Genomic DNA, 27,947 nt, shown 5'->3' on the forward strand with positions numbered 1-27,947 from the left:
TTTTATTTTGTGAACTTCAATGTCACTCTGAACTATAAAATATTTATATGAACATAACACATATTTGAGAAGGGAATTTAAAACACTAAAAACATTAGGCTCCAATTTCAGTCTGTGAATGAAAACTCAGTATTGCTGACTGCAAGCATTCAAATATCATGAAATTTCCTTAACTTCATTAGATTTTTTTTAAAAAATGGGTTCATCTTCTAGTTTTTGAGCCTGTAGGATTCACATTTTCAAGCTTTTATCCACAGCCATGAAAACTAACAACTTATTTATTTTTTTAAAACCAAAGGTAAGATTCTCTCACAGTAACTAAGGCTTTAAGTAGAACATGAAACATTTTAAGACTCACAGTAGAACTTCAAGAGCTGGCAGCAGTGAAAGCTTTAAATATTCTAAAAAGCTAAAAGAGAAGTAATGAAAATATCAAGGTTCTTATTGTGCTTATTAGGCAACAATAATAGAATTATCTTGAAACCTATTGGAAAAGGTGAATTGAGTGGCATCATTAGTTATTTGTTAAGCGGAGTATGGCTACTGATTAGAAATCAGCTGTCTTTGGATGCTGAAAAGAGGGTATTGGGTGGAACTTTATAAGGCTTAGGGGGTTGTTTGTAGAATCTACAGACTTCTGTTTTATATGAAGCTGGTTAGCTCATTTTATAGTCTTCACACTGTTGAATTCACTACTGTCAAGAAACAGATTTCTCCAATCTTGAAACAGGAATTGGATCCAGAGAGAGGCTCTTCTGCTGCAGAATGCCCAGCAGGTGGAAGATTTCTTCCCATACATTTCTGCAGGAGCTCACCCAGTCACTGCTTAGCTGCAGAGATTGTGTACAGGATGTGGGCCTTTTATAGGACAATCTATTGTTTTAGGCTCTCTGACTGCTGCCTCAGGATGACAATACTGAATCAGTTACATTCATTTCATGTTTGAAAGGTTTTCTTCACAACCATAATTGCTGGTTCCACAGAAACTGGTATGTAAGGCCCCCTTCACAGGGAAAGTTACTTACTTGCCATTAGCACCTGGATTTGTTTCTCTTCGCTATATTGAGATGAGAGAATAAGAAAAGAAGCTTGACACTGACTCTCTGGTGTAGAAGATACTTTGAAATTATCCTTTAGGAGTTGAGAATTAGAGAGCTATCCTTGGGGAATATTCCTGTTAAATACAAGATGCAAAAAAATGCAAGTTGCTGGGCTTGCAATATGCTATTTTTCTACATATTTTTCACCAGTACTAAACTACACTTTATTCTCAGCACTAGAATTACAGCTGCAGTCTGTTTCTTTGGCTGCAGGCTGGACTTACAATTGAAGGGAACTTTCAGAAATAAGTTACTGCTTTGTCAGGACATACAGTACTGATAACTTGCTGTTCATTTAAGTTGTATAAATCCTTACGGCTGCTAGATCTAAGGTCAATGTTCTATTCCAGGTCTTGAGAATTTCCCTCTTTCCAAATTTATAACCCCACTTTATTGAGGAGGAAAAAAACAGCTTTTATGCCAGTTAAGCAATACCTGAAGGATACATATATTTTTATAATGAAGTCTTCACTGCCTGAGCATTTGTAGGGGCTGTGCTTTGGTTTAGGCTTGGTTTGAAAGGCAACTCTTCCGCATCTGGGACTGTCAATGCAACAGAAGGATTTAGTCAACTGAACACTGCGCAAGCTGACTCTGAAATGGAAACTGTGGAGGTGGACTCTGTAAGAACAAATGTATAAGCGGGAAGGATGGCCTTATGGTAAAAGCACCGCTGTGGGACTCAAGTCATCTGGTTCAATTCCTGTCTCTGCTACAAATTTCCTACGTGACCTTGGAGGCACAAAAAAAGACTAAATGATTTGGCCACTTCCCAGATGTAATATTTGCATAATAGTACTTCCTTTCTCCCACACTTTGTCTGTCTTATCTAATTTAATTGTAAACTCTTCTGGGCAAGGGCTGCCTCTTACTATGTGTTTGTACAGTGCCTAGAATAAGGGGGCCCAGTCTTGGTTGAGGCTTCTAATCAATAAGAGATACTACCTTATATCTGTGAGGTAGGTTTTTAATGACAGGATTTCTTTTTTTTCCACAGGACACTTTAATTCTATGTTGCCTATCTCACCAGTTTCAGAGGGAAAAAAAACATTGACCAATGATTATTCCTATAAATGATAGGTGTGATCTCAAATGTCAAGTGTAACAAAGTTGATGACCTCTAGTTCAAATAGTGCTGACTAACAGAATATTAGTGGTTAAAGATTTCTAGGATAATATATGTCTATGGACCTAATGAGACCCTCCACCTACCATAAATACTGGGGAGATCTTATTTGGATGGATCTCATCTGAGGGTGTGGTAGGGCAAGGGTGCCACTTTTGTTCATCAATCCTCCTAGAGGCCTACACTGGCTCTTCAGAGCTGTGGGCAACAGAGCAGCCAGTTTCCAGCCAAGAATTACTCTCAGAAATAATTTGATAAATTGTTCTGAACAATTGTTTTGGAAAAAAAATTACAATGTATTTGAAGACCACATGAGAACAGAAGTAGTGAAATTCATCAAAAAATTATTTATTCTCTATTATTCACCCAGGTTTATAAACCAAGTGCCAGCTCTGGCCAAGACTGTAGGTTTTAGCTAAGAACTGACAAATTCATGGCTAGAAACCCAACCAGCTCACCTGTATGTTAATTTTGTACAATATAGGTATTGGTCTTACAAGAATATATTTAGTATCTAGACTCTATGAAATGCTTGTAAATTGCTGCATGAATTAATCTCACCTGTCATGTTTGTTTTCCATGTTATAACTTTCCATGTTATTGCTTTATAACTTTGAAAATGGTTGTTCTGAACTTGTGAACCCAGGCACCGGGAATTGTCCCCCACCACAGCCCATCCAGGAGGACTCTCAAAAATTAAGTGGACCATCATAAGACAAAAGCTTTGTGAGTTGCTCCATTCACCTTGCAAAAGGCCTCCTCCAATCTGGCTGAATGATGGGAAAAGGACAAAAAAAAATTTGAAAAAAATGTTCATCTCTCACAGGGCTAGAGAAATTAAACTAAGGCAGAGATCCCTAGGTGTTACCCCAGAATCTGCCTGAAAGACATTTTGAACTGACAGATTACCACATCTCTATCATCTTTAGGAACCATAGATGGTAAATCATTTGTGTGTATATGTTTGCTTGCTTTAACCTGTAGATAGCTCCCATTCCTTTTTCCTAGTTAATAAAACTTTAGATAGTTTATTACAGGATTGGCAACAGGCATTGTCTTTGGTGTAAGACCTAGGGTGCCAACTGATCTGGGGGAAGTGACTTGTCTCTTGGGACTGGAAGCAACCATGAATATGATCCAGGAATTCACATTTGTTTCTGGCTTGGTGAAATCTAATTATAGAACATACCACCAGTTTAGGGTGTCTGCCCTGTTTCTGACAGTCTGTCCTGAGGTAGGCACTCACAGCCGTGAGCCACTCCAGGCAGACTGACAAGAAGACTAATGCGGCCTTTAGAATTTCACTAACCTTTAAAACAAAAACTTTAAAGAGGATCTCCTGTAAACAGAGTGAACTGAAAGCCAAGAACTGCAATCATTTGCTCTGATGTACACTAAGCATTTGCAAACCTCCCGGGAATGTGAGAGACTATGAATCTTTGGCATTAGGGAAAAACTGAAGAAAAAAATGACTGACTCCTATTCACTCCTATTTGTAGGTACATGTGGAAAATGTTTACTGTATTAGTATTAAAACACATGTTTTTATCATCAGTTATCTATGACCAGCTTAACGAAGCAGTAATACTGATGACGGTCCATATGGCATTAATAAATGCATAAACAAGAAAACAAACAGTTTATGTTTGAGTAAAAAGCAAACTACTCATGAAAATGTCATCTATTTTCTGGTTAGCCAAGAGATTTGATTTTACAGCAGCAATGTTGTACTTAACAGATATCACAGGACCATCCATTACACAACACACCAAATACAGAAGACTTCTCAACCACTGAATTAAGAAGGCTTCTTTCACGGTGAACCACATGCTGCATCAGAGAAATAACTCATCCAATATGCAGAATAACAATTCACTTAGGAAAAGTCCAGATTGAGACTTCAGTTAGGAAAACTGTTTGGAAGATGAAACGTAATTCAGAATGAGTGGACAATAGTTTTCTTAGTTTAGACCTCAGGATATAGTGAAAAGAGTCACTCAAGGAATGAAGAGAAAGAACATTGGGAGTCACTGGAAAAAAGATGGAAGCTGCAGTAGGAGTGGGAAGATCCACAGGACTGCTCAAGAAGTTTCAGGGGAATGGACAGAAACTGGAAAGGGTGTGAGAGTCACCAGAAAATCACAGGGAGTTGCTGGGAAAAAGCATTTATATTAGAGATATAAGGGAGAGGCTAGAAAATATTTATTCAAAAGTTATATTTTGCATGACTTAAGTGGTCTCATAAACAATAGAGCAAATTAGTTTGGTTTGAGGTGATCTCTCTGGGTTGTCCAAGTTTTTGGACAAAGCATACGAGGGGAAAGGTTTTAAATTTATTTCCCCATGAACTTGGGCCGGCACTAAAACAGAGAGAATGCTGGTTACATTAGGAAGGGGAAACAGTGTGGGACTACTCTAGTCAAACTGAAGGATCTGATCACGTCTGAAGATACTGCACTCTCTTTCTGACATTGAATCTACACAACCTCAACCCCACTAACTACATTCTCTTCCTTTGCCTGGACCCTTCCCATTCAGGTGCATTGGGGCACATGGAACCTCCCTGAAGCTGTCTGCACACAGGCTCCCCACATCCCCTCTCTCCCAACCATAGAGTGGAACTGTACTATGTTGCTGGATTCGGGGCCTTCTCTGTCCACAGGGGGATTTTCAAAAGCAACTGGGAATTTTGGTTCCCCCAGTTTTGGGTGCCCAACCAGTGATACCTTAAAAGGGTCTTATAATTGGGTGCCACTCTGTGTTGGGAAGAAAAGTCCCCCTTCCCCTTGAGATTAGAGTTGGATTGGATATTGTGGCCTGGCTGTGGGCACCATGCTAGTCGGGTGCGAGGACGGGATTTTTGGTGCTGGGTAGAGTTTTTTCCATAGCTGCCAGCTGGGCCCAGGCACTGCAGTTTTTTTTGCCTCCCTCTCAGCAGCGCAGGGGACCCAATGGGTAAGTGAGGCTGTACAATTCATTTTGTTGCTACTTTCAGGTGCCCGGTGGGGGGCGAGGTGGGGAGTCTGCTTTCCTGATAACTGGAAGCAGATGAGGAGAGAGGATCTCCTGGGGAATGGGGTTGGGGCTCCTAAAGTTGGGAACAGTGGGGAAATAACCTCTCTGACCCACCCTTTTAACCCTCTTGTGAGGGAAGGGTGAAGGGATCCCAGCAACAGTGCTAGGACCAGGTTAAGAGGGGAAGGGGACAGAGGCGGATGGCAGCCTTCAACCAGGTGGTACAGACTACAAAGGAAAGATGACTGCATTGCAAGCGTTATTGCTGGATAGTACCCAGATGTGTTACTTAGTAAAGTCAGCTAAGTCACATTCCTGGTGTCTTGTTTTTCTTCCTGACATGTCCTGGACAATGTAATCTAAGCATATGCTTAAGTGCTTTGCTGAATAGGTATGGTCTTAAACTTATGGCCAAGGATTTTGCTAACTTACTTTGGAGGGAAGAGTTACAAGAGGAAGCATTTTCCCTCTTCTTTAGTTTGTTTCTGTGGGAGGTATGGATTGGCCATTCTTATGAATCATGGCTTGAGCAAAATGAAAAATAGGTCTGGCACTGTGTCCTAAAAGTGGCAATGTTCAGGCCAATTCTGATTTCCTCAGACATGGAATTCCAGAGCTAAGGACATTCCACAAAGAATGCCCTGTCCCTAACTATTTTACCCTTGGACCCATTAACGATGATGCCTCTCTGATCAGAGCTGTCAAAGAGAGGTAGTCTCTAATACAGTTAGGTCATGACTTATTAAGGCCTTTGAAGATTAGGTTCAAGACCTTGAAATGGAGCCAGGGTCCAGCACTGGTGTAAAATATTCTTCACATTCTATCTTACATAATAGGCAGGCTGATAAGTAATAGATTGCTGCACCTGACTCACTAAGATGTGTCAGCAAAACAACACTGCTTCTCTATGCAGACTACTACAACCTGATATCTTCTGCCATATTTGTTAATGTTTTAAATGATGCAGAAATATACTTAAATTTGATAAACCACCCTACTTAAGAAGATACAAGGGACTGCTCAGGTGAATGTGGCAACAGAGAATTTTAGATTGTGGGTAAGACAAATGAGAATCAGTTATGACACAAGGGGTTTGTTTTTTTTGTTCTTTGTTTTAAACACTTTGACCAGTTACAAATGTAAATTACTCAGAACACTGTATAATGAATTAAAAATAAAGTTGTCAAACTGTAGATTCCATTTTTCATTGGTGAAAGAATCTACGGTAGTTAGAAAAAGCAAGGGATTATATCCACAAACCAGACAGATGCAAAGACCAATAACAATGTAGGTATTAATAAACACTTGTGTGTGTGTGTGTCGGTGTGTATTTAACAATAAAGAGTAAGACTTTTATAACTCAAGTGGCAAATAGGCCTTGCAAGCAAAAAATGATAACTCCACCAGTGAACTTCTTGGTGTTTTGGGGCAATTTATAATCCAATTATGCATTTTATTACAATTAATAGTCTCTCATAGTAGTACTAAAACTTAGGAAACTGTCAGATAAAAAGCTAAACCATAAAATTAATTTTGTTAGAACATGGCATCGTCCTCTCTGTGTCTGAAAAATCTTCTAGTATAGTTCATAAAAGAGGATATCACAAGTTACACATGCCTAGCTATCAATGTACAAGTTACAAATGTACAATAATTAAATTTTCTAGTATTGCAGCTGTATATTTGTTCTTTGAAATGTGTAAGTTATAAAGATCATAAGACTGTTCTTTTCTGCTAACTCAGAATGATTGTTTCTTTCTCAGTGTTTTCAGATCAAAATGGCAATTTTTTTTAGAACATGCATCACAGAGTCTTACATGATTCCTGAAATTCAAGAAGACAGGAAAATTGAAACTAAGTTTAAATCTGTAGAGTATATGATTAGGTCATTTAGTACAACTATGGGATGTTACTAGAGACAAACATTTTGATATTTTTGCCGTTATTCTCACAAGAAACTACTGTTTTTAATCTGATCTGCCTACACAAAGCTGAGCAATCTATGCAAAAATTATTGTAAAGCCATTACATTGGAAATACAATTTCCAGTTGACCATATTTGCAAACTTTTTTGTGTTTATCATAAATATTCAAGTTTTACTAGCATGAATTCTTTAAAAAGGTAAGTTTTAATGCCAGTAATCAAATGCTCATATAAATGCTCATATGAGCATTTATATTCTAAATTGTTTAGCTCCATAAGAGACGAGTGAATTTCACATGGTAAACTGTGAATTTTACATATGAATATGCTATTTGCTCTATTGTTGGTTAATAACAAATCATCAATATCAGGAATGGAAATAATGCAATCTGATTTACAGAGCAGGCCTACTTTAATATTAAAGTTAGATTCATATTTAAAGAAAACCAGACGCCTGGCAACTCTAGTGTGATTTCTAAAGTGCACTAACATGCTGTGCTCTACCTTCCCCATATACAATCTGCTGGCACGCTCTAAAAGATACCTAGTTTGTGTAACCTTAGTCCTGCCTTGCAAACTAGATACTTCATAGGATCCTGCTACACTGCATGCTTCTTTCAGCAGTGTGTTGAGTATAGCTCCCCTGGCATGGATAGAAATAGCACTGTAGCCGGTGAGGCGTGGCTTAGGCAAGTAAAGACCCACCTAAAGGGTGCTCTCTTCTCTTCTTGCCCAGGCCATGCCTCTCTGTCTACACACTGCTATTTTTAGCATCCCCATGGCAGGAGCCCTTCCACCACCACAGTGCAAGACTCCAGTGGTATGTAGTGTACACACCGTTTATAGAGCATGCCAACAGGGCTGTATGGGGCAAGTAAAGCACCCCACATCAGAGAGTCTTTGATAAACCCAGGGTTGTGAGTTCAATCCTTGAGGGGACCATTTAGGGATCTGGGGGAAAAATTGGGGATTGGTCCTGCTTTGAGCAAGGGGGCTGGACTAGATGACCTCCTGAGGTCCCTTCAACCCTGATATCCTATGATTCAGAGTCTTACAAATTACAGTCTCTGGTGCACTTTGCTGCCCCAGAAACAAGCCCTTAGTCACAGACATTCAACAAATAAGCGAGTAGGAAAAGGAAAGAGGTGGAAATAGGAAATGTTTGTTATTTGCTATAGGAAATATTCTGAAGGAAGTACTGGTTGCTCTTTTACTGAGATGGAAGTCTTTTAAAAAAAATCTTTTTAAAGTGCTTCCATGCATAATATATTGCTCTTTTTTTTATGTATGCTATTTGTTCACCTGTATACGAACTATTACTCACACATGTCATTATAAGCAGTGTACTTACAATATCTGGAAATAGCAAACTCCAAGGGGGTAATTACATAAAATGGAATACATTTTCCTGGCCTTAAATGTATAAACACATTTTCAGAAATGGAATATGCAGCTGTACTAATAATGAGAGACATTTTGTTTCGCAAGTTATACAACTAAGAGGCATTTTGTTTCATAAAAGAAATAGGATTGATGAGCGGCTTTGCACAGTACAGCAGTAAATTAGCAACAACAACAACAACATTGTGCAAAGAATAATTAAGCATCACAATTTTAAAAGTGAAAAAAAAACATTCTGGACCAATTTTTTAGCAATGGCCTTATTTTCACAGGAGCAATAGAACATCCATATTTTTGCCCTGGCAGTGAAATCAGTGCAAATATAACTACTAAAGGACGGCAGGCTGAAATTCTAGTCTTATATCTAAAATTTAAGATTTGATTTTTTTGCCCCCTTTTCTTTGTCACTCCATCTCCCAATGACTCCTCTTGAACAGACCTACCTGAAATCCTCTCCTTTTAAGACATTGTTTGCTAACATCTCTGCAAGAATGCACCCTCTGTGAAGCTTGCATATGCTTCTTTATTACAGGTTACTCTTTCTGAGAGGTAGAGAAAAATACTTTATAGCCTGGTGATTAAGGCACTCATCTGGGTGGTAGAAGATGTGGATTTATATTTTCTCTCTGTCTGATTCAGCAGAGGGATTTGAATCCATATCTCCTCTACCTCCCAGGTGAACGGCTTAATCACCAGGCTATAGAGTCATTCTTGTTTTCTCTCTCTTTTGCCTAATGAATATTTATACCACATGAAACAGCTTCAAAAGGAGAGATTGAGAGCAACCCACCCCAAATTAACCTATAGCCTGGTGACTATGGTGCTCACCTGGCTAAAGGAGATCTGAGTTTAAGCCTCTGCTCCAGAATTAGTATGACCAGATGTCCCTATTTTATGGGAACAGTCCCAATATTTGAGGATTTTTCTTATATAGGCGCCTATAACACCCCCCCACCACCACCACCCCAATCCTATCCCATCCTGATTTCTCACACTTGCTGTCTGGTCACCCTATCCAGAATGGAGATTCAAACCTGGGTCTCCAGCACCCCAGGCAAGTTCCTGAACCACTGAGATACAGGGGGAAAGAGGCACATGTGGTTTTCTGACCCTGACCTAAAATATACAGGGGAGTCAAATTCATGAATAGCTTCAGGTTGACCAAAACTGCATATTTTGGTAAATAAACTATTCATCTGAAAAATTTCACCTAGCTTTAGTCACATTACAGTATTTAGAGACATCACAGTGTTTCCCAGTGTAGTGACCTTTTATATCACTTTTATATATTTTGTCATTGCAAAATGAGCAGCATGTAGGGGGAAGAAGCAGGCTGGATGTAAAAAGGAGAGCTAAGTACCCAAAAACATCATTATTAGTATAGTAAAGAAAACACTGAATAATATTAAGGATTTTTGACAAAATAATATTGTATAATAGTTTACTAGAGTTTCAACAAGAATTTTTAAAATAAAGGCTGGAGTAGAAATATTAAATGGGAAGGATGACAAGACCTGGCAGAAGCATAGATTATTATGTTTTATTTTATCAAGGGACTAAATTTGACCCATTAAACTAAACTAAAAATGTAGTATTTTTATTTGCAGTTATGTACTTGGAAAGAAATGGAAGGTGCACAAATACACAGAAAGGTTCTTTATTTCAAAATTGTAAAAACATAGCTGTGAATTCTCCACACTTCCAAGAGCAAAGAGGAAGAAGAAAGAATAGGAGAGAGGTTAAATGCATATTACATGTATATAAAATGTACAGACAAATACATATTATTTATATAAATACACACACACACACATATATCCAAATTGTGGCTGGGCCAAGTGGGAAAGTTCAAGGAGGGAAATTTAACTTTCTCCAACGTGATTCCTTGCAAAGGGGCCAGACACAATCCCAACGCTTGTTCTCCCTTAATGCAAGGAGTGGTGGAACCTGTCAGAACAGAAGCATTAGACTCTCCAAAAGGTCTGGCTCATGGCTGCCCCCTCGTTCTACACTAGAGAAAATGGCAGAGAGGGTGTAATCCTGTGGTGGTATAGCTCTGCTCTAGCATGAGCTTCGCAGGGCCTCCAGAGCTCCTCACACTAAGTTAGCCAGAATACATATGAGGATTCCCAGTGCTGCATCCTCTGTGGGATGTGGCTAATAAACCATAACATAGCCCACAGATATCCATTTTTGATCTTCCTTCCTAAAAGATGTGAACACAACAGTCCAAAGAAAGGATCAGGAGTGAGGGAAGGGAGAGAAGAGGAATTTGTCCAACATCAGTGAGTTCTTGTTGTATTCTGAATTATGAAAAAGTTAATTGATATCCATTGGTGAAACTGAGGAGATTGCCACAGCCATAAAAGAGTTTTGTTTCATATGATGCAGTCTTTTTTTTCCCAAAAAATTTTTACAAGGAAGCACAAGGGGCTGGGTAGCTGGGAAAAATGGAGAAAAAGTGCAGAATATAGAGGTTACTAATTGGATTTCGGAAAAAAGGTTTAATAATGGAATTTGGTTAAAGCAAACAGTACTGATGATAAGAAAGGTACACAAAAGAGCATGAGGGATTGAAAGATTGAGGAACGTAAAATGCAGATTCAAAACAAAACAAAGCCAACTTTAGAAATGAACTTACTGATAATAAGCCCCAACAGATAACCTATGCAACCTAATATAACCACTGAGATTATATCCTTGAATAGTAAACTAGTCCTCTTATGAGTTAAATCCATGTGCTCATGGTAGTTATACATAGATTAGTCATATTCATCCATAGTAGTGTTGCTAAGGAAACAAAATAGGGTTGACTGCATTACTTTTTCTACAGCCGTTCACTCTACTGGTGCATGGCCATTTAACAGGCCTTGTTTATCTGCAAAAAGGCAAACATTTTATGAGATCATATTCATCATCCTTCTCACCTAACCTCCGCATTACGGCGTGTCGCTTAGCTGTTGAGACCAAACCTACCTATTCACACATTTCGAGAGGAAATTTTGATTTACAATTCCTTATTGAGAGAGACAAGGGAGGTGCAGCAATATCTTTCATTAGACCGCCTTCTGTTGACGAGAGAGACAAAATTTCAGGCTAGACTGAGCTCTTCAGGTGCAGTAGAGGAGCTCTGTGTAGCTCAAAAACTTGTCTCTCTCACTAACAGAAGTTGGCCTAATAAAAGATATTACCTCATCCCCTCTGTCTCCCCAATATCCTGGCACCAACATGGTTACAACAATACTGTATACAAGACTGAGAGAGACAGATCATAATAAGCAATGGTTACAAAAACTGGGAAAGTAGGAAAAAAGACAGAACTCGGGTTACCAGAATAAGAGCACACAGTCACTTTGGTTATTACTGTGTGCTGGCTCATGAGGGTTTCATTACTGAAGCATTCAGAACATAATAGAGCATTCATGGTAGGTACTGGCCAGTGCTTTACAGAGAGAGAACACAACTTGTGCTCCATAATATGGTGTCTATGGAGATCTATCATAAAACCTACCATTCTGGCTTCACTGTGCATGTCAAACTCACCTACATTGCTATAACTATACAGCCTTAAAGATTTCTGAATATCTCAGCACCCCAACTGTCTGTGTTTTAAATTATTTTCCCCTGTATTACCTTGCATTTTCCAGGCTGTAACACATTTTGATATTTTATTCAAATATTTATAATTATGTTAAATCATTTTCTATTATTTATCTGCTCTCATTAGTGTTAACAATCCTTTCCAATTTAGTATTGTCTGCACAGCTCTCATCCCAAGCAAATTATAGTTTATTTTTCAAGTATGATATTTTGAATTTGTTATTGTGGATCGAATGCTCTTCTAGAGCATATTACACACACTCTCTCTCTCTCACTCTCACACACACACTTTCCTTTATCCATTAATTTCATTAAGTAGTCCTTTTATGCGTTAGATGTTTACAGATTTTTGCCAAGTAAGATGGGTTTTACAGAAGTGATTTTAACAGAAATGAGACTAGAGGTAAGCGGCTACATCTGGATTAAGGTTAGGGCTGCAGTTAAGATTGGGCATAAAGATGAGCTAGGATTAGGAATTTGGGTTCGGATTTGTCATAAATATAAAGGGAAGGGTAAACCCCTTTGAAATCCCTCCTGGCCAGGGGAAAGCTCCTCTCACCTGTAAAGGGTTAAGAAGCTAAAGGTAACCTCGCTGGCACCTGACCAAAATGACCAATGAGGAGACAAGATACTTTCAAAAGCTGGGAGGAGGGAGAGAAACAAAGGGTCTGTGTCTGTCTGTAGTCGTCTTGGCCGGGGACAGAACAGGAATGGAGTCTTAGAACTTTTAGTAAGTAATCTAGCTAGGTATGTGTTAGATTATGATTTCTTTAAATGGCTGAGAAAAGAATTGTGCTGAATAGAATAACTATTTCTGTCTGTGTATCTTTTTTGTAACTTAAGGTTTTGCCTAGAGGGGTTCTCTATGTTTTTGAATCTAATTACCCTGTAAGATATATACCATCCTGATTTTACAGGGGGGATTTCTTTATTTCTATTTACTTCTATTTTTTATTAAAAGTCTTCTTGTAAAACACTGAATGCTTTTTCATTGTTCTCAGATCCAAGGGTTTGGGTTTGTGGTCACCTATGCAAATTGGTGAGGCTTTTTACCAAACCTTGTCCAGGAAGTGGGGTGCAAGGTTTTGGGAAGTATTTTGGGGGGAAGGACGCGTCCAAACAGCTCTTCCCCAGTAACCAGTATTAGTTTGGTGGTGGTAGCGGCCAGTCTAAGGATAACGGGGGTAATATTTTGTACCTTGGGGAAGTTTTGACCTAAGCTGGTAAAGATAAGCTTAGGAGGTTTTTCATGCAGGTCCCCACATCTGTACCCTAGAGTTCAGAGTGGGGGAGGAACCTTGACATGGTGGCACAGTGGTGGGATTAACCTGAAATCATTTTGAGATCCAGTTGAGATTTTTTGAACTAGAAATACAGATTTTAAAAAGGAATTTTTAGGAAGTCCAGAAGGCAGCTTTGAAACTGAAAGCAGCTTGGTTTCTCTCTGCTTTGTGGCCAAGCAGAGACAAAAGGGGATTATCTTGTGAATTGCAGGTTTTCTTTGCCTGGAGGCAGGGTACTTAACTCCTGCAGGGAAATTCACAGTCTTCCAACCCAGAGGTTTTTTTTTTTTTCTTTTCTTCCTAAAAGTAAATAGGGGGTGTGTGCTCTACCCATTTGCCTGGAGACAAAAGTGGCAGGGTTTTTTTTAGGATTTTGATTTTTTTTTTGTTTTACAAGGAGCACAGGTTTGAAAAGAAATTTTTTTTTTCTTCTTTGGGCTGGGTAAGCAGGTTTCCAAGTAGTTGGAGGTTTTTTGCTTTAATTTGGGCCCAGAGCAGAGACAAGGGAATTGTCTTTTTCTGTAGGCTGACAATCACTATCAGAGAATAGGTATTCTATTCCAGCACAGCAAAATTTTACAGCCAAGTTTTGTTTGTTTATTTCTAAACCTCGGGTGTAAAGTTAGTTAAAAACAGAGAGGTTAGAATGGCCAAATCCTCAGCTCGACTACAGCTGGAATTAGCCAAATTTCAGGCTGAGGAAAAACAAAGGGAACATGAAAGACAGATAGAACTCATGCGGCTGAAGAAGGAGGAGAAGGAAGAAGAGAGGAAGCATGTGGAGGAGGAGAAGGAAAAAGAGAGGAAGCATGTGGAGGAGATGGAGAGGATAAAGGCCCAGCAGAATATACCAACAAACCCTAGCAATCCTTCTCCAGGTACCACTTCCCATCCCAGAAAGTTCCCCACCTACAAGGCAGGTGATGATACTGAGGCCTTCTTAGAAAACTTCGAAAGGGCCTGCCTTGGGTACAACATCTCTACTGACCAATACATGGTAGAGCTGAGGCCGCAGCTCAGTGGACCCTTAGCTGAGGTGGCAGCTGAAATGCCTAAAGAACACATGAACAAGTATGAACTGTTTAAATCCAAGGCGAGAGTCAGAATGGGGATAACACCCGAGCAGTCTCGTCGGAGGTTCAGAGCCCTAAGGTGGAAACCAGACATGTCATTTACCCGACATGCCTACCACATTGTAAAACATTGGGATGCCTGGATATCAGGAGCAAGTGTTGAATCTCCAGTAAATTTGCCCTTCCTAATGCAAATGGAACAATTCTTAGAGGGTGTTCCTGAGGAAATAGAAAGATACATCCTAGATGGGAAACCCAAAACTGTAATTGAGGCAGGAGAGATTGGAGCCAGATGGGTGGAGGTGGCAGAGAAGAAGAAAACTGGTCGCAGTTGGAGCGGAGACCAGAAGGGACCACCCCAGACCACACCCTATTACCGGGGGCCGCCCAAAGCCCCACCTACCTCCCAAAGAACCCTCCAGACCCCTTATCGTCCCACCACCCCGTTCTCCAGCAACCCTCCTCGCCCCAGTGACCCGTCAGCTGGACGATGTTTTAAATGTAACGAGCTGGGGCATGTACAGGCCAACTGCCCCAAGAACCCCAACAGATTACAGTTCATTGCACCGGAATCACACCAGAGGTCCACAGGCCCAGATACCTCCCAGATACCCTTGGAGCGGAGGGAAACTGTGAGTGTGGGTGGGAAGAAGGTCACCGCGTGGAGGGACACCGGAGCACAAGTGTCAGCTATCCATGCTTTCTTAGTGGACCCCAATTTAATCAACCCAGAGATCCAAGTGACGATTCAACCCTTCAAGTCCAACTCTTTCAATTTGCCTACAGCCAAGTTGCCTGTCCAGTACAAGGGCTGGTCAGGAATGTGGACTTTTGCAGTCTATGATGATTATCCCATCCCCATGCTGTTGGGGGAAGACTTGGCCAATCATGTGAAGCAGGCCAAGAGGGTGGGAATGGTCACCCGCAGCCAGGCTAAACAAGCCGTGAGGCTCTGTAGCTCTGTTCCGGAAACTTCTATCAGGACCCAGTCAGAGGTGATGGACCTGGACCCCAGGCCAATGTCTGCAACAGCAGTAGTGGATCCAGTCCCAGAGACCCAGACGGAACCAGTCCCAGAACCGGAACCAGCCGAACAACCAACACCAGACCCCGTGTCAGCACTGAATCCAGTACTTGCAACCTCAACACCAGAGGGCCCCACCGAACCTGAACTGGCAGCAGCCGATAACCCTACACAAGAGGCTCAGCCGGAGCCTGAATCCCAACATAGTGCACCAGCGGAGAGCGGTTCACAGTCAACAGAAACAGCTCCATCCCCTATATCGCTTCCAGAGGGACCAAGCCTAGGTCCACAATCCCATGAGGAACTGATGTCTCCAGCATCAAGGGAACAGTTCCAGACCGAACAGGAAGCAGATGAAAGCCTCCAGAGAGCGTGGACGGCGGCACGGAGCAACCCACCACCTCTCAGCTCTTCTAATCGATCCAGGTTTGTTGTAGAAAGAGGACTTTTATACAAGGAAACTCTTTCTGGGGGACACCAGGAAGACTGGCATCCTCAGAGACAGTTGGTAGTTCCAACTAAATACCGGGCCAAGCTCTTGAGCTTAGCCCATGATCACCCTAGTGGCCATGCTGGGGTGAACAGGACCAAAGACCGTTTGGGGGGGTCATTCCACTGGGAGGGAATGGGCAAGGATGTTTCTACCTATGTCCAGTCTTGTGAGGTGTGCCAAAGAGTGGGAAAACCCCAAGACCAGGTCAAAGCTCCTCTCCAGCCACTCCCCATCATTGAAGTTCCATTTCAGCGAGTAGCTGTGGATATTCTTGGTCCTTTTCCGAAAAAGACACCCAGAGGAAAGCAGTACATACTGACTTTCATGGATTTTGCCACCCGATGGCCGGAAGCAGTAGCTCTAAGCAACACCAGGGCTAAAAGTGTGTGCCAGGCACTAGCAGACATTTTTGCCAGGGTAGGTTGGCCCTCCGACATCCTCACAGATGCAGGGACTAATTTCCTGGCAGGAACTATGAAAAACCTTTGGGAAGCTCATGGGGTAAATCACTTGGTTGCCACTCCTTACCATCATCAAACAAATGGCATGGTGGAGAAGTTTAATGGAACTTTGGGGGCCATGATACGTAAATTCGTAAATGAGCACTCCAATGATTGGGACCTAGTATTGCAGCAGTTGCTCTTTGCCTACAGAGCTGTACCACATCCCAGTTTAGGGTTTTCCCCATTTGAACTTGTATATGGCCGTGAGGTTAAGGGGCCATTGCAGTTGGTGAAGCAGCAATGGGAGGGATTTACACCTTCTCCAGGAACTAACATTCTGGACTTTGTAACCAACCTACAAAACACCCTCCGAACCTCTTTAGCCCTTGCTAGAGAAAACTTACAGGATGCTCAAAAAGAGCAAAAAGCCTGGTATGATAAACATGCCAGAGAGCGTTCCTTCAAAGTAGGAGACCAGGTCATGGTCTTAAAGGCGCTCCAGGCCCATAAAATGGAAGCATCGTGGGAAGGGCCATTCGTGGTCCAGGAGCGCCTGGGAGCTGTTAATTATCTCATAGCATTCCCCACCTCCAACCGAAAGCCTAAGGTGTATCATATTAATTCTCTAAAGCCCTTTTATTCCAGAGAATTAAAGGTTTGTCAGTTTACAGCCCAGGGAGGAGACGACGCTGAGTGGCCTGAAGGTGTCTACTACGAAGGGAAATGTGCTGGTGGTGTGGAAGAGGTGAACCTCTCCATGACCCTTGGGCGTATGCAGCGACAGCAGATCCAGGAGCTGTGCACTAGCTACGCGCCAACGTTCTCAGCCACCCCAGGACTGACTGAACGGGCATACCACTCCATTGACACAGGTAATGCTCACCCAATTAGGGTCCAACCTTACCGGGTGTCTCCTCAAGCTAAAACTGCTATAGAACGGGAGATCCAGGATATGTTACAGATGGGTGTAATCCGCCCCTCTGAAAGTGCATGGGCATCTCCAGTGGTTCTAGTTCCCAAACCAGATGGGGAAATACGTTTTTGCGTGGACTACCGTAAGCTAAATGCTGTAACTCGCCCAGACAACTATCCCATGCCACGCACAGATGAACTATTAGAGAAACTGGGAAGGGCCCAGTTCATCTCTACCTTGGACTTAACCAAGGGGTACTGGCAGGTACCGCTAGATGAATCTGCCAAGGAAAGGTCAGCCTTCATCACACATCTCGGGCTGTATGAATTTAATGTACTCCCTTTCGGGCTGCGAAATGCACCCGCCACTTTCCAAAGACTTGTAGATGGTCTCCTAGCGGGATTAGGAGAATATGCAGTCGCCTACCTTGACGATGTGGCCATATTTTCGGATTCCTGGGCAGACCACCTGGAACATCTACAAAAAGTCCTTGAGCGCATAAGGGAGGCAGGACTAACTGTTAAGGCTAAGAAGTGTCAAATAGGCCTAAACAGAGTGACTTACCTTGGACACCAGGTGGGTCAAGGAACTATCAGCCCCCTACAGGCCAAAGTGGATGCTATCCAAAAGTGGCCTGTCCCAAAGTCAAAGAAACAGGTTCAATCCTTCTTAGGCTTGGCCGGTTATTACAGACGATTTGTACCGCACTACAGCCAAATCGCTGCCCCACTGACAGACCTAACCAAAAAGAAACAGCCAAATGCTGTTCAGTGGACCGGAAAGTGTCAGAAGGCCTTTAACAAGCTTAAAGCGACACTCATGTCTGACCCTGTACTAAGGGCCCCAGACTTTGACAAACCGTTCCTAGGAACCACAGATGCATCCGAGCGTGGTGTGGGAGCAGTTTTAATGCAGAAAGGACCTGATCAAGAATTCCACCCTGTAGTGTTTCTCAGCAAAAAACTGTCTGAGAGGGAAAGCAACTGGTCAGTCACTGAAAAAGAATGTTATGCCATTGTCTACGCTCTGGAAAAGCTACGCCCATATGTTTGGGGACGGCATTTCCACCTGCAAACCGACCATGCTGCACTAAAGTGGCTTCACACCGTCAAAGAAACTAACAAAAAACTTCTTCGGTGGAGTTTAGCTCTCCAAGATTTTGATTTCGACATCCAACACATCTCAGGAGCTTCTAACAAAGTGGCTGATGCACTCTCCCGTGAAAGTTTCCCAGAATCAACTGGTTAAAATCGTCCTTGAGATGTGGAAAATATTGTTAGTCTTTATGTACTTGGTAGTATATTTAGAGATGCATGTGTCTTATTAACTCTGTTTTCCTAGAGCTCCAGGAAGAAATCCCAGCCAGTGTTTCACCCTAGCTGAGATTTGGGGGGCGTGTCATAAATATAAAGGGAAGGGTAAACCCCTTTGAAATCCCTCCTGGCCAGGGGAAAGCTCCTCTCACCTGTAAAGGGTTAAGAAGCTAAAGGTAACCTCGCTGGCACCTGACCAAAATGACCAATGAGGAGACAAGATACTTTCAAAAGCTGGGAGGAGGGAGAGAAACAAAGGGTCTGTGTCTGTCTGTAGTCGTCTTGGCCGGGGACAGAACAGGAATGGAGTCTTAGAACTTTTAGTAAGTAATCTAGCTAGGTATGTGTTAGATTATGATTTCTTTAAATGGCTGAGAAAAGAATTGTGCTGAATAGAATAACTATTTCTGTCTGTGTATCTTTTTTGTAACTTAAGGTTTTGCCTAGAGGGGTTCTCTATGTTTTTGAATCTAATTACCCTGTAAGATATATACCATCCTGATTTTACAGGGGGAATTTCTTTATTTCTATTTACTTCTATTTTTTATTAAAAGTCTTCTTGTAAAACACTGAATGCTTTTTCATTGTTCTCAGATCCAAGGGTTTGGGTTTGTGGTCACCTATGCAAATTGGTGAGGCTTTTTACCAAACCTTGTCCAGGAAGTGGGGTGCAAGGTTTTGGGAAGTATTTTGGGGGGAAGGACGCGTCCAAACAGCTCTTCCCCAGTAACCAGAATTAGTTTGGTGGTGGTAGCGGCCAGTCTAAGGATAACGGGGGTAATATTTTGTACCTTGGGGAAGTTTTGACCTAAGCTGGTAAAGATAAGCTTAGGAGGTTTTTCATGCAGGTCCCCACATCTGTACCCTAGAGTTCAGAGTGGGGGAGGAACCTTGACAGGATTAGACTAGGAATAAAATTAAGGTTTACATCTGGGCCAATGTTTGGGCTAGAGTTAGAGTTTGTGCAGAGTTTGTGGTCATGGTAAGAATTAGATTTAGGGTTACCCTAAGGACTATAGTTGCAGTAATGTCTAAGACTAGGATTCTTCAAGAGACAATCTCCCTAGGTTTACTTTTGAACAAACAACAGGCATTGCCTTTTTTTCCAGTCTTTTATACTGGGTCAACCTCAGTATTAACAGCATTTTATTAACAAATTTCAATTGTCAAGAGTAAATGTGAGATGGGTCATATGGACAGGTTGCAGATATTTATATATCCTTTTAAATTGTGTGTTACATTATTTCAACTAGGAATCCCTACATATATCTTAAGCAAACCTATACACGCAGTTTTTATCCATTCAAATTGTGATGCGGTAAAATTCACCCACCATACTCACCAAACTAAATCAATGGGATTCATACAGTGAACAATGTGGAAGATGGAATCCACTCCTGACCCTCAGGCAGGGCAGGGAAGTGGGCAGCTCTGCAGCCCATCTACAGACACTATTGCAGACTCTGGCATGGAATAACTGCCATGGCACCTATGCAGGCCACATACAGAGGTTCACAGTTACTGGATTGGGTTCTCTAGGGCCCATCCACAAACCCCTCTTTCTTAGGGGTACATGCTCTGCATAGAGAGTGTCACATACACCTTGTACATGGCAGGCTGCAGGTCTGCTACTATCAGGTCAGGCTTCTGTATCAGAGATGGACTGAGTACAGAGCTTCTTTCTCAGAGAGATACTCCAGAGATGTCTTCTATAAGATCCTTTAATGTATTGCCAGGTAAGGCTGAAATTAGTTTAAATAAGGTATGTTACACATCGCCACCTAGTGGTTGAATACTATAATACAGTTTCAGAGTAGCAGCCGTGTTAGGCTGTATCCGCAAAAAGAAAAGGAGTACTTCTGGCACCTTAGAGACTAACACATTTATTTGAGGATACGCTTTCGTGAGCTAAAGCATGCATCCGATGAAGTGAGCTGTAGCTCACGAAAGCTTATGCTTAAATAAATTTGTTAGTCTCTAAGGTGCCACAAGTACTCCTTTTCATAATACAGTTTAGCATTCCATTGCATCTCCCCCTTTACACTCTACATTCCTACCATTTACAAAACATACACTATCACACAGTCTTTGAATTTCAGAACAGATCAGCCTGTTAAGGGTCTCTGAATCATACCGGTTTCCTAATTACATGATCTGAATGCATCATAACTTGGTCATCTGGCTGACCATTCGTTGCAATGACTCATTGTGATCAGTTTGGAATCTTTGAATTTTCTCCTTCTTCTGCATCTGCAACCTGTAGAGTTTGCTCTGTTGATTGTTGTTTCTGAGGAACAAACTGTAGATGTCTATGGTTTCTGCTGAACTCTCCACTGTTGGTCTTGATCATGTATGATCAGGGCACTAAATTCTTGTTATGTACAACAGCTGAAGCTGTCAATCCTTTTTTTCCATCCTCTTTGGCACAAATACAGTCACCAGTTTCTAGACCTGGCAGTTCTCCAACGGAGTGATGTCTGTTGTACAGTGTTCATAAGCTTTTTTTGATTTTTTTATCCGATGTGGCTACTTTCTTCATATGTGGCTACTTTGGAGATAGGTTCCTTTCCAAAGTTGGAATAGCTGCTCTGAGTAGTCTTCCCACCAGGAGTTGTACTGGATTATATCCAATAGCTGCTATCGGTGTTGATCTGTAGCTCAGAAGAGCAAGGAATGGATCTTCCTCTGGTAGGGTTTTCTTGGCTGTCTGTACAGCTCTCTCAGCCCTTCCATTGGCTTGCAAGTAATGTGATTCTGCTAGTAATATGATCAAAAATCATATTTCATTCAGAATGACTCAAATTCGGCTGCAGTGATTTGTGGTCAATTTTCTACCGCCAGTTGTTCTGGAATACCAAAATAGGCAAAAGTGCACTTCAGTTTCTTGTTAAAATTGCGACATGTTATGTCTTTCCAGTACATTGTTTCTAAATACCTTCAAAAAAATAGTTCACTACGACCAGGTAATGAAGTCTTCTGAATTGGCATACATCTGCAGTTGGTCTTCTCCAAGGTCTGTCTGATAGAGGTGTTGTTATTAAAGGTTCTTTGTGTTGGTCTGTTAGCTCTGCAGTACTCACATGCAGATACTTTATTGTTTATGTATTTGCTCATCCTGGCCACGATAACAGCTGGTTGGTCTCTTCAGGGCATTCTGTTAATCCTTGATGACCTTCATGGATAAGATTTAGGATTTCTCCTCTCATTTTCTTCAGAATTATGATGCAGTCACCTTTAATCATGATCCTCTTAGTTGTCCATCTACCAGACAGTAGTCTCTTGTCACTACCTCAATGTTCTTTATACACATAGCCCAGCTGACCCTAACATATCTGGGAGATGTTGTGTTCTTCCATTGAAGACCCATATGTTAAAATATTGTCCATGAAAACTACAACTCCATTTGTATTTCTTAACAACTCTGCCATCTTTCTTTGAAAAATTTCAAGTACACTGGTAATCCCAAAAGGTAATCTTCAAAAGCAAAATTTCCCAAATAGTGATAAATATAGTCAGTTTAGCACTTTAAAGGAATTTTCCAAATGCACTCAAGGTATCCAGCTTGGAGAATACTGTAACTCCTTTCACTTTGGGGAGGAAGTCATCCAATGTTGGGAGGATACATTTTTCTCTCACAACTGCTTCATTAAGTCTTTTAGATCCATACAGATAAGTATTTTTTCTATATTTCTTAGTAATTGGTCTCACTGGGGCATACCATGCTATTAGATCAGATATTTTCTCAATTATGCCAATCCTCTCTATTCTCTTTAATCCTGTACCTCTTCATGAAGTAACGGGATAGGAATCCTGCAAAGTGTATGTATACCATATGGTTCAACGTGGTCTCTCTGAAGATTATTTATACTGGCTCTACTTTCAAAAGTTGAATATCACCAAATATTCCATTGTGTTCTTCCACTTTTTTCAGTAGGTTCATCATGACTGCAACACTGAGGCTGAGAAGAGTGTTGGTCTTTGATCACATACGCTTTGTATACATAGCTTTTGTCTTCATAATCGTGTCTATGTTAAACTGGCTCATGCAGTTCAGAATATCTCTAGGGATAATCATAGAATCATAGGATGAGAAGGGACCTCAAGAGGCCATCTAGTCTGGTCCCCTGCACTCATGACAGGACTGAGTATTTTCTAGCCCATCCCTGACAGGTGTTTGTCTAACCTGCTCTTAAAAATGTCCAATGATGGAGATTCCACAATCTCTCCAGGCTGTGTCAAATTATTTCAGCTGTGGGGGCAGGGGGGTAGAAGGTGATTGTAAGTCCCTTTGGAGATGACAGGTTGCAGAAACAGAAGGAAAGAAGTAGCAAAGGTTGCAAACAGACGGAACAAAGCAACAAAGGTTGCAGGATCGATCTCATCAACATGCCACTCTTCAATGCCCCCAGAGAACTAATGTTTTGATAGACCTACAGAACGGACAGACCAGAAGCAGTATTTTGCAAGATTTCGAATTGCTGCAAAACTTTATAAGGAAACTGAAGATATACTGGTATCCTCTTTAATTTATGCTATGGGGAAGCAGGCAGAGCAAACCTTTTACCTTTATTGAAGACAGTCACAAAGATGACTATGAAAGAGTTTTGGCTATGTTTGATGCATAATTTATAGCATTCCTCTGAGCACACAATCAGATGCTGGCCTCCCTTAATGCAGTGGAACTCTTGCATGTAGACCCCCTGTGTTGCTTTCATTCATGGGTGAACTTTCCACATGGCAAACTGGATTTAAACATTAAGGGTTGGGGTCCCCCTAGCCATAGTAATCTTAACCTTGATCCTGCAGGGCTTCCCTCCCCACCTAAAAAGTGAGCCCTGTTTTACTATTATCCCAATCTGAATTCATTAAAAATCAGAGTGTAGTGTTCCCTACTAGCAATTCCTCAGTCAAACATATATCCTTTTATTTCAGCAAAAAGAAACTTCTCTTCACACATTGATAAATATCTTCCTGACTGAAAGTCTGCTGGGGGGAAAAACGGATCTCATTTACTCTAAAGCTTTGAAAAGATCAATAAAAAAAAGAGTAATTTTTCATGGGGCCTTTTTAGCCAACCAGAAGTGAAATTTGAATATTTTTTTCCAGAATGTTATTAAAACTATTGCAGTAGATAGGCCAATTTCTTACTATGTACGGAAAGACAACCAATAGAAGGAAGAAAGCACAATAATGACTGACCTAAATTATGAAATAATGTTCCCCTCAAAAATGAAAGCTATATTATTCCTAGGTTCTCTACAGTGGTTCTAATACACATGTAAAATGATAGGGTACGAAAAAGAAACAAACAAAAGAACTTCTGGAGCTGTGTGTGTGTGTGTACACCCACACACCACACCCTTGTGTACACTCACTCTCTCCCCAGGGGGAACATTCTGCCTGCCGTAGGAGAAGCATGTATAACCCACTGGCGAGAATGTGTTAGAGGTCTCCCTCTATGCCGATCCACAGAGGATGCAAGTTGTTAAAGAGGACCCTAATTCAATCCCTGTTCTGTGGAGCCTGGCCATCACATGTACACACTGCTACACTTTTTCATTCCTCACATTTATACCAGTCCTCCCCAGATATGTGTGTGTGTGTGTGTGTATCAATCACACACATGGGACTGCCATCCAGTGAGTAATATGCTGCATTTTGTAAAGGGGCATAGCAACAGGCTTACCGCCCCTGACTGTCAGGATCTGCCAGTAGACAAAATGTTTCTTCTGGAGTACATCTCCACACTTCTCCTAATGCAGGTATGTGCTTTAAAAGTACAATTCAACCCTACGTCTGGGGACAAGAGAGTGAAAGAAAACAATTATAAAAAGGCATTGAAAAGTCCCTTACCAATTGTCATAACTTTGGAATGGTCAGAATTGTCTGGACTCAAGAAGTGAGTTATTTCCTTATTGGAAGAGAAATGAGTTGACATAGGACATAGAATCAGTAACGTATCCAAGCCTATTTATTTGCAACTTATTCAGTTCCCTCAGAATATGGCTTTGAGAAAAAATATTACTTGAAAAAGCAGAGCACATCTGTGAATCAGAATCAAGGCATTGTTCTGAGAGCAAAGGACAGGTTCAGTGTAGCAGTGTTAAGGCCACACCTCCTTCCCTCTGGCAAAGTCCCACATTCGGTGCCAGGTGTATGTCAGCTCTTAGTTATCCAAGATGCCTATTGTGGAGAGAGACCGTGAGAGGGACAGAGAAAGGGAGAGAGAACGCCAAGAGCATTGGGCCTCGTGCAAAATTTGAGGCCTGAACCAAAGGCTATAAAACAAAGTCAGACCATGTATTAAAGCAAATGCTTACAAGTTCACTGACCAGTATATGAACATGGCAAAGTTGTTGCTAATGCACTAGGCACTAAATATTTACATAAATATATTCCAGCAAGTAGAATATACATCCCAATCTAGTACAAGATAAGATGATTTGACAAAATAATTAATAGGAATGTTTTGCCCAAGATATCAGCCCAAAGGGAGGTAACAAAGATGTCATGAAATACATAAGGTAGTGTATCAGTTGTGTATTCCAGTTGTTTGAGTCAGTCTATAGAGGTCAGGGTACCCTGCCTTAGCCCTTTGTGTGGCCAGAAACTACCACTCCTTGCCAGGGGGCACTCATGTTAGCGTACCTGTAACCATGGAGCTAGGGTGCTAGGACTGTGCCTCGAGGGCAATAAACCTAGGAAAGTGCTTTGTCACCAAACCGTGCCAGTGGTCTTTCTTTATGAGTAGCATCCAGGCCTGCTGAATTAACATGCTGCACTATCTACATTGGTGCTCCAAGAGCAGAAGCACTGAGCATTACTGCATTACAGCATTACCGAGGCAACAGCCTTCCAGCTTCCAGCACTTAACCACACTGGGTGGTACTATCAAGGTCTGCTAAGCCAGCTATCTGTGCAGAGCTGAACAGAACACTGAAAGAACACACACACACAAACCCACTGACGCACCTCTTATGCAAAGGGAATCCCCAAGTATCATAGAATCATAGAATATCAGGGTTGGAAGGGACCCCAGAAGGTCATCTAGTCCAACCCCCTGCTCAAAGCAGGACCAATTCCCAGTTAAATCATCCCAGCCAGGGCTTTGTCAAGCCTGACCTTAAAAACCTCTAAGGAAGGAGATTCTACCACCTCCCTAGGTAACGCATTCCAGTGTTTCACCACCCTCTTAGTGAAAAAGTTTTTCCTAATATCCAATCTAAACCTCCCCCACTGCAACTTGAGTATAAGTTGCTGTATAAGCTTGATTTCCAGTTGCTTTGCACTGGCAGAGCGGGGCATATGAGCCAGATGGTAGTGGATCTGGCTCAATAACTGCAAATAACTAAATTGCTGTTAATTTGTTTGCTTGTGCTCAGACCTTTTTGGATATAAGAGGTGGGGTGTAGCATGTTTCTTAGTATTTCTGAGAGTCTCTGGAATACAAGTGATTTCTGATCTGGTGCTGTAGTTGTAGGGCCTGAGAGTAAAGAAATACTATTTTTTCCACTAAAAATTTTGTTTCCAGTTACTGAACTGCCATCCTTTCAGATTTTAATGTTATCTTTCTGAGTTTTATGCTCCAACCCATTTTCAGTGGTAATGGTTTTTATGGGAATAAGCACCAAAAGAGCAACATCTGATGATGTTGGACACCAAATGTGGCTCACACTGAAATCAATGAGAGCCATACAGAGAAACTGGGAAAAGATAAATCAAGATTAATGGAGCCTATTTCTAAATCCGTTAATTCATGTATTTTGGTGAGAGAGATGCAGCATGAGAGTTTTTAATTGTGAAAGTGTATGACATATCTCCATCTTTACAGTACATCTTTTTATTTTATAGAAGTGTAATATATCATTATGCAAGATATGCTCATAAAATAAAGTTAAAAAGCATTGAGTTTCAGGAATTCCAAATTATGAAGAATTTGAGAACTGCTGGCATGAGGAAATATAGAAACTGTCTTTCCACAGGAACAAGCTTGGGGCCAGATCCTCAGCTGGTGTAAATTGGTTCAGCTTTGTTGACCCCAATGAAACTAAATCAAGTTACATCAGGTAAGGATCTAGCCCCTGGTGCCTTAAATTTTCCCCTTGCCTTACAGGAAAGGATTGTCTTTTTTTAAAGGAACCCAGTGGTATCTGATGGTATTCACCCCATATAGGGCATGAAGTTCCCAGGAGAAATGGTGGAACATTTGACATATCCACAAGTATTTTATTAATAAACACACATAACAAACAATGAACCTCCCCTTGATATCATTGTGCCTAATGAGCGTTAATATACATATAGTCAATGCAAGACAGAATAGAATTCTAAAACAGAGACTGTTTCATGTAGTAGTGTGATCAGTTACTAACAACACCAGAGAGAAATGCCTACCTTTAAAACTGTCTGCAGTACGGCAGAATGTTTTTATACTATATAATACAGCATAACATATACTGCAAAGAGCTAAGGTAACTCAATGTAAGTAATCAAAAGAAATGTGAAGTTAGATATGTATCAGTCCAAGTGTCTACTTCCTTGTCATTTGCAATGTACAGTACATGTTGTATGCATGTCTGCTGTGTACTGTATGTTTGACAGCATGCTATGGTACACGTTGCAAAAGACTAGAGAACTTAAATTACTTTACATCAGTTTATTCCTTTCACTGAAAGCAAGCAAGAAAGAAAAGAAGTTAAAATGCTAAGAGGATCAACTGGATCAACATCCCTGAGTGAAATGTGGGAAAAAATAAATCAAAATGAGGACAGAGATAGGCATCATGTTTTTTCTTTCAAGGATAAACAGAGTGCAAAACTTTGAACATCCCTTCTGGTGTTTCAGCTTTTCACATCTAATTCTTTAAACCTCCATTATATCAGCTTTGCCAATTAGTTTTATAAAGATTTTGTCACCTGCCATTGTAAACTCCTAGGATTTCTCATTTTACCAACGTGACAATGGCCCCTAACACTTATAAATATTGAAGATCATTTTCCGCATAATTACCTTGTGAAGTCTGTCATCTCCATCATAATCACACACATCCTCTTAGCCAAAACTATGATGTCATTGCTGGTGTCATCCCATATTTCAATCTCTGCATCAAGCTTCCTTTTGACTTTCTTGAAGTCAGCCACTTGCTCAGCTATCTTTTCTTTTTCAGCCTCTGGCAGCTGAGTCATCTTAGCCTGAAACATAAGATAATTTGATTTGCAAAATGCACGTCTGTTTCTAAG

General features: G+C 41.1%; 1 protein-coding gene across 1 annotated transcript in view; it reads right to left on the minus strand.

Moving 5' to 3' along the window:
- CTNNA3 (catenin alpha 3) overlaps nucleotides 1–27,947 on the minus strand; it is a 928,050-nt gene that overhangs the window by 53,298 nt on the left and 846,805 nt on the right. The window contains exon 15 of the mRNA XM_084634510.1: nucleotides 27,718–27,899. Coding sequence (XP_084490636.1) covers nucleotides 27,718–27,899 — 182 coding nt within the window. The remainder of the gene's footprint in view (nucleotides 1–27,717; nucleotides 27,900–27,947) is intronic.

Source organism: Lepidochelys olivacea, assembly GCF_965140295.1.
Source record: "Lepidochelys olivacea isolate rLepOli2 genome assembly, chromosome: 7".
In the NCBI taxonomy this organism is placed as follows: domain Eukaryota; kingdom Metazoa; phylum Chordata; order Testudines; family Cheloniidae; genus Lepidochelys; species Lepidochelys olivacea.